Source organism: Limulus polyphemus, unplaced genomic scaffold (genome assembly GCF_000517525.1).
Source record: "Limulus polyphemus unplaced genomic scaffold, Limulus_polyphemus-2.1.2 Scaffold2837, whole genome shotgun sequence".
NCBI classification, from domain to species: Eukaryota; Metazoa; Arthropoda; class Merostomata; order Xiphosura; family Limulidae; genus Limulus; species Limulus polyphemus.
The window spans coordinates 104,093-112,345 of record NW_013668447.1 but is presented as its reverse complement, the minus strand read 5'-3'; the positions used below and the strand labels follow the sequence as shown (position 1 = coordinate 112,345).

The following is an 8,253-nucleotide window of genomic DNA, read 5'->3' as shown; positions in this document are numbered from 1 at the left end:
TATATATATATATATATATATATATATATATATAACATGGCTTACATTGATTGAATACAACTAAAACAGCATAACTAAAGAATATTTCTGGAAACTTGGTTAAAACCATTTGTATGGTAAAATGATTTCTCTAAACTCAAAAGATAATTTTGATTGGTGTATTAATAAGACTAGGCTTCATATAGTGGTGGATTGTTTGAAGTTGTATTTTACTCACTGTTGTGATTCTCTATTTATCTAGGATTTTAAAATATGTAGCCTTGATGCTAGTAATTTATTATTCTGAATTATTTAGTATACAAGCTCTTTAAATTAATAAAATTAAAATTGAAGCCCAATATATTGTATGATTCACCACTTGCCATTGAGTTATATTGGTTTTGGTGAATTCCACACCTCATCAGTAACCCTGGACAAGAGCAAATTGAAAGAACAAGACTAGTGGTAGAGTATATATTATATGTATGGTATTTTGAGTTATCTTTTACTTACCACAATGAACCTATATTTATATTTATTTAGGTCTTAAAATAGCTTGTCTGCTGAATAATTCAGAAGAATACATTAGTAGCATCAATTTTTCATATTCTTCAAATCTTATATAAATATAGGTTCATTGTGATGAGTAAAAGGCAACTAAAAACAACATATATATATATATATAGTTTACAAATTAGTCTAAAAAAATTCTTACATACTGAAGTTGTATCTATTTTCTTAATTTTTAAAACATAGCAAAGACATGATAAGTTTATTGGATATGATTGAAATATATAACTGCCTTACTGGTAGTATGTAAATTTTGGAGTATATTAGAAAATTTATACTATAATTTAATAATTATATACTGGTAATTAATGCTGAATTTTTTTCTATTATTGAGACAATATAATAATATTACTATTTGAAATAACAAGCTTTTAGCAAAAACCATTCATGATTGTTTCGTTTTGTTTATTACATGACATCACTATTAATTGGAATTAATTTTTGCTTACTTTTCTTCCAGTACATTCAATTTTAGTGTCCCATTTTTGTCATGGTTAGCCATCTTTGTTTTAACAGTGGGGACAGTAGTCTTGTATCATGTCCCAATTCGTTACATATTTATGGCTTGGGGTAAGTTTGACAGCTGTTTTAACTTCTTTTTTTTTTAAGAGTAATTCAAAGAATTAAAGTACTCTCTCTGCTATATCTTAAGAATTGCATTACCTTTCATTAACTCTGTTGTTGTAATTTGTGAATTAAAGTAAATTTTGTGTTTAATTTTTGTTATTGCTTTTGTTTTGAGTTTTAAGTTGTGAAGTAAAAGTATTATTGTTAATATATTTTTATGTCAAATTCTAATTTTTGTTGTAATATACACTTAGAATTCACACTCTAATTATTATCCTTTTAGTTTAGATTAAACCATTGAGTTCAGAGTTTGAAATAATTACTTTTTTACATGTCAAAAAACTTTATAAATTGCAGATTAACTACAGGAATTAGTTAACAAAAACAAAAAACCTATTTGATAATTGTTTTTTAGTGCAAAAATGCGTACTAACTTTATTCTTTGTGTAAAAGTTGTTGTGTAATTTCACATCTAGCAATAAAACAACTAGTTGTGAAATGTTTATTATAGTTAAGAATTTTAGTTAGACTTAAAGATGATTAAGCTTTATGCTGACATTATATATATGCAATTCAGCTTGTAAATGTAGAATCTATGCATAAAAGAATTTATGCTATGTATTACATAGTCTTCCTCTTGTTTCTATGATTTTGAATCATAGTAGTATGGAAGTCTGTAAATTTCCATATAATGCATTAATACTTTCAGGATTGTAAATTATAATAAAAAGTAAATAAGTTATTTTAGCACATACTATAGGGTAAATAACTGTGTTCATGTGTGTAATGACACTTAATTTATTTTTTCATTAGAGTTCAGAAAAGTGGCACAGTGATAATTTTGAACTTTCAAAAAATAAACCTATGAAATATTAAAAATCTGGAAAAAAGACAAATAATTATTAAACATCAAATTCTTTTATAAAGAAAGAATATAAATTTCTTATTGAAACAAATGATCTATAGTATTACTTGCTTAGACATTTAAGCTTCCTTTCTTTATTTGATTGACTTATATACATTTGAAAATAAATTGTTTATGATTTGTAACTGATATTCCACGAATGTGACAATGTCCTTCACTCATATTATACAACCATGTAAAGGCCCATATATTAATCAATTACATTTTTACTTTCCATACATAAGCTACAAATATTCATATGATATTATTATTAAGATATTTAACGTTTAGGTTGTGTAATTTTAATGAATGCTTCAGCACGGAAACTTTTTAATAAGACAGTGGAATTCTTAAAATTACAATTGAATTTTTTTATTTCATCAGTAATTTGTTAAAAGCCAACAATTATCTCAAAGTCTAAAGTTGTTGTTCATGGTTTGATGTAGATTATGAAGTTAAATTCTTATATTAAATTATTATTTTGGTCATTTCCCAAGAAAATAAAGCAGTTTATGAATAAGAAGATTAAAGTAATGTAGGTGTGAATGAAAACAATCTCATAAAAAATATACTTTGTTATCTAAAAAAACTTGAAAAATTGCTAAAGAATTTACCCAAGAGCACAAGTGTGATTGAGGGATCTATTCAACAACTTCATAAATTTGTTGATCCTTTTCCTTTCTTTTGAGTTACTTTCATTAATTTAAAAAAAAACAACATAAAATTACAAAGAACATATACCAAGTTATTTAGCATGATGCCTGAAATTAACAAAAGTCCTCTGTTACTCTGAATCCATGCTTTCACAAAATGATAAAAAAAATGTTGATGGTGAAAGCAGTCAGTTGAATTTGTTTGTTTTAACATTATAAGCCCGCAAGCTTACCAGTAAGCCACTAAGTCATTTAGAAATAAATTTAGTTATGTTTATGAATGTTTAAAATGAGTAATGATTTCAAATAAGTGTAAAATTTTTGAAAACAAAACTAGAGAGTGCTAGTAATAAAGCAATGAATTAATACCATTGTGAAGATCAGTTTGGTTGAACCAATGTGTGAGATTTAATTGAAGTTATTGCTTATTAATGCTCACATTTTTTTTTACTCCATGAGTTTCTGCTCTCTTTTTGTAAACCAGTTTGAATAGAATCTTTTTTTTTTCAGTTACAGTGCATTAACTTCACAGTTATTTTCCTTTTCTAGGAATCAACAAATTTACTAAAAAACTGCGCAATCCACATGCAGTACCAAACAACGAACTTTTGGACTTCCTTTCCAGGGTCCCTGATAATGATGAAAAGGTAATTAAACTTTGAATATTTTAAAAAATTAATAGCTTTACATGCTATTTATCTTTTAGAAAAGTAGGCATATGTTGTCGGTAACTCTTGAAAACTTGAAAGATATTATTATTTTGTTTTCTAGATGTAGATGATAAAATAAACATGTAAAAAGTACTTTTTTTTGTATAAGATTTATTATGAAAGAAAAGTACTCTACATGTCAGGTTTTTACAGGTGGGCAGGATTCTTTACAGAAGGTGTCTGTTTCTTGTTAGCGATAAATTTCCACAATAACTATACAGCACACTTATTTGAAAATAATGTATTAAAACAAGTCAAACGTATAAAATGTTCATTACACAGTTAATTACTACAGTTGTATCCGGAGCTTTAAATAATTGTCTCTTTTCATCAAAGTTCACATAGGCTGGTTCAGTTACTTTAGAACACAATTGACAAGTTGAATTATTCTCCTCTGCTCCATTGTTACAGTACAATCTGTGATAATTTCACTTAATTTACACTGTTGGTTATCACCATTGTATCCAGAGCTTTAAATAATTCTCTTTTCTTCAAAAGTCCACACAGGTTTTTTTCAATTACTTTAGAGCACAATTGACAAGACAAATTATTATTCTCTACTCTGTTGTTATAATACAATCTGCAATAATTTCATTTTAAAAATTGCCACTATACGCTCTTATGGCTAAACTCACAAACACACAGTCCAGATCTGTTTTGACTATATCTCACCAATTGGCCCAGCATATTCTGAGGGTCACGGGTTCAAATCCCTATCCCACCAAACGTGCTTGCTTTTTCAACTGTGGGGATTTTATAATGTGACAGTCAATCCCACTATTCATAGATAAAAGAGTAGCCCAAGAGTTGGCAGTGGGTGGTGATGACTAGCTGCCTTCCTTCTACTCTTTCACTGCTAAATTACGGAGAGCTAGCACAGATAGCCTTCATGTAGCTTTGCACGAAATTCAAAACCAACAAACTCTCACCAACTTTGTTTTACTTGAACAACATTTTGGACATGTATTTATAAATAGCCCAACTGAAGCCTAAAACTTTCTACACATTACAAGGTATTATGATTCAATAATACTCGAGAAAACTTAGAAGGTTCTTGTTACATGATGCAATAATACAAAAATTGTCAATTTATGACAATTGAACTACACAATGTATAATTCTATAAATAACTAAACTTAACATTCACACTAAAAATTAAAACAGTTATGTGTATCTAACAGTACATTAGTATTATAGGATCAGTTCTTAGTTTTTGAATTTATCTATAATATTGTTTTTAAGCAATAAATTCATGGAGGATTTAAATTTATGGTATTAGTATTAGTGAAGGATGACTAAATACTGTGTTATATAACTGAATTGATGCTGATAAGTGGATGCAAACTATTGCTTCTTTGATTCGTACGATGCTGTGTGGTAGTTTCGAGGTTAAAACTAGTCCAGAGGTGCTTGATTTCTGCAGAACTAGAAGTTTTGTTGATATCATATATGGAAGCTAGGACAGTGGTAAAAATTTGAAATATAAAAGATAAGACACAATATGGAAGTCTTTATAAAAATAGGACTTATATCTTGGGATGACAATTTGAAAACTTGGAAGCTGACTATTGTAATGGTAGAACTATTGTGAATGTATTTAACTAAGAAAAACTCAACTTGGAAGTAAACTTTATGTAAAATTAAGCAAGCACAATCAGCAGAAGCAACAATTATAAGTCTTGAAACAGATGGGACTTCACAAGCAAGTCTTAACTCTCAGAAGTAGGACAAGAATTCTCTTTTCTCAAAAGTCAGAACGAATCAGGTCTGAAAGTGTTATATATACACGACTGTTTCATTTAAATTTAGAAAGTTATGATTTAGATAGTTATATTGTGCAAGCATTAATGTTAGCTATTTTTAGAAGCGATAATTATGACAAGTTTGCTTACTAAGTTATTTATGAATCATCTGGTATGTATTTAAATTGTTGTGAATTGACATCACGTTACTCAAAACATCTGAATTTTTATTGTTGCTTTAAGTGAGTGTTGTTACATTATAACATCTCATAGTGTGTAGAAAGTTCTAGGCCTCAGTCACAGACATCTACTGTAAAGAATCCTGATCATCCATTTATATAAAAACCTGACAGAAAGCACCAAAACTGGATCCATAATACTCATTTCTCTGTTGCTCACTAATTAATGAAAAAATGGGCATCAGAATGCAGAAATATCTCTGCTCTATGTGTCAGTCACAAGATAGTCCTCTGTACACAAGGTAAAGGAATACAATAAAACTTTGAGTTACTTAACCAGACAGAAAGTAATACGTTTGGCTGAATTTAACACGACTCAACCAGATTTTGTCCAAAATTAGAAATTTAAAAAGTTAGAACATTTTGTAGATAGGAAATATAGTATCAGAGAATAGGAAATATATAACATGGAAGAATGAGCTATGTAATATTTGCATTCTTCAGCTTGAAGTATATTAGAACTTAATATGCTTATATGTATTTTACAGTATTATTTTTGACTTAGGAGGAGCAAGATATTTTGGTATTGCTGGGATAATCTTAACAAAGTTCCAGTGATAAATTTCACAATGTACTCAAATATGTACTGAGTTAGCTTATCTAAACAAATTTTATTGAAGATAATTGTGACTCATGTTTTGCTGATCATTTGAAAATAGTTTATTGTGACATTTTTGACTATTGTTTTTATAGATTTAGATATATGATGGAAATAATTCCAATTAGTACACATGATAAATCTTACATGACTTACTCAAAAAAGGTAAAACTAAATGTTTTTTACTTTATCTTTTAGATTTTAGAATGTGCAAGTACGCAGTAGAAGTCAATGATACTTCAAGTTTTAGTTTTCATTTGTTAAAATTCATGTTCTTGCCATTTGCTGTATTCAATACAATTTCATATTGTTTTTTCTTTGCTTGGTGGTATTCTTTCCTAAATATTAGTTCTTAAAGTTTGTCAGGTTTTATGTGTGGGCCAGATTCTTTACAGTAGGTGTCTGTGACTTGTTGGTAATAAATTTCAACAATAAACAAACAGCACACAGTCCATTTGTTTTAAAATAATATATTAAAACAAGTCAAACATATACACAAATGTTCATTACAATGTTGGTTATCACAGTTGTATCCAGAGCTTTAAGTAATTGTCTCTTTTTCGTCAAAGTTCACACAGGCTGGTTCAGTTACTTTAGAACACAATTGACAAGACAAATTATTCTTCTCTACTTTGCTATTATAATACAATTTGTGATAATTTCACTTTTAAAATCGCCACTACACATTCTTTATGACTAAATTCACAATCATGCAGTCTAGATCTGTCTCTAAGTATATTTTCGATGTGTATTTATATCCTGACAGCAGTCTAAAATGTTCCACACATTACTAGACATTATTATGTAATAATACTTAATTAAAACAAGAAAAACACAGAAGTTTCTAGAAAGATGACAAAATATTATAACAATCGCCAATTCATAAATATTGAACTACGCAACGTATGATACGTAAACAAACCTGTAATAAACTGTCACTTCTAAAATGACTAAATTTAACACTAGCACTGTATAAACTATCTAGATCATAACTCTCACATTAATCTTAAATGGAAACAGTCATGTATGTCTAACAAAGTTAAAATTTAATAAGCTAATGCAAGTGAATATTTTTTCTCTGATAAATAGGTGTTGTATGCAAACATCTATAATGATATGACACATGCTGATTGGGAGGTTTCTCATTTTTATATTTTAATTTTTCAAATATACATGTAATTTGTAAAACACTTACAAAAAATATTTAAAAATTAATCTGTACAAAATGACAACTATCTAGATATTTTTATCTTTAATTTAGTCTCATTCTGTTCCCTTTCAGATAATGTACAAGGATATTAGACCAAATGTTAGCCTTTTGACAGAAGCTGATAAGAGAAAGACAAAGAAAACAAGCTGAAATTATTATGATTTCCAGTTGGAAAATCATTTCTGAATATATCCATCATTATTTTCAATAATATCTTTGGGTAAATTCTAAATGTGCGTATAGAAATCTTTTGTGAACAAGGGATTTACCACTGGACAATCAAAAGTCAAAGATGGTTGCACATTAATTCCACTAGAAAACATTAAGTTGGGATTTATCATTTTTTTGTCCTTGTTTGTTTCAGATATGTTCATCTTTTATGTACAACCATTGTCTCTACAAGTTTTTAAATTTGCAATTTTAGCTGCTGTTATTTCTAAGGATAAATATATATTCATTTCCATTTTCCAAAGATACAAAGTTCCAACATTAACTTTTGATGGTTACAGTGATATCTGTACACATTATACACACTACTAAAAGAAAGCTTCATTCTTGAAGAACTACTCAGATCTTTAAAGTATTTTTGTACTTACAATGTAACTTAAACATTTAAATTATTAGATTATCCGAGGTTCAGTTTACGCAATATGGTGAAGTATACACTTATGTAGCCTCAGGGGAATTAATTACATTCAGTTTAAGAACAAAGAAGGCTTTTTCAGGCTATGTTTCTTGTTTATATTATACTATGTAAGGAAATTCAGTACTCTGTTTCATTTGTGGGTGATAGTAGTGGTAAATTTATTATATATTCATGTATAAAAAAATTCAAGTTTAGAGATAATGTTGAACCAGAAAACATTGGTAAAACCTATGAAATATATACCTAATAACTTTAAAAACATCTTAATAATGTGAATCACTGATACTAAAAACTGAAAAAAACCTGGATATATATATATAATCACTGCATTGTAACTGTAAGGTTTCTATTAGTTGCTATTAGAGGATTTAACATAAAAAGGGAAACATAAAAGTTGTCTCTTTTTTTTTTAACTTTGGGTGTGCCTTAAAATAT

The 8,253-nt window shown here is 28.0% G+C and overlaps 1 protein-coding gene across 1 annotated transcript in view; it reads left to right on the top strand.

Moving 5' to 3' along the window:
• The window catches only part of LOC106468023 (multiple C2 and transmembrane domain-containing protein 1-like), a gene marked incomplete at its 5' end in the record, with an annotated part of 54,810 nt that extends 47,488 nt beyond the window's left edge, over nucleotides 1-7,322 (top strand). The window contains 3 exons of the mRNA XM_022396326.1: nucleotides 1,010-1,119; nucleotides 3,223-3,320; nucleotides 7,245-7,322. Coding sequence (XP_022252034.1) covers nucleotides 1,010-1,119; nucleotides 3,223-3,320; nucleotides 7,245-7,322 — 286 coding nt within the window. The remainder of the gene's footprint in view (nucleotides 1-1,009; nucleotides 1,120-3,222; nucleotides 3,321-7,244) is intronic.
• Nucleotides 7,323-8,253: the final 931 nt, after the last annotated feature.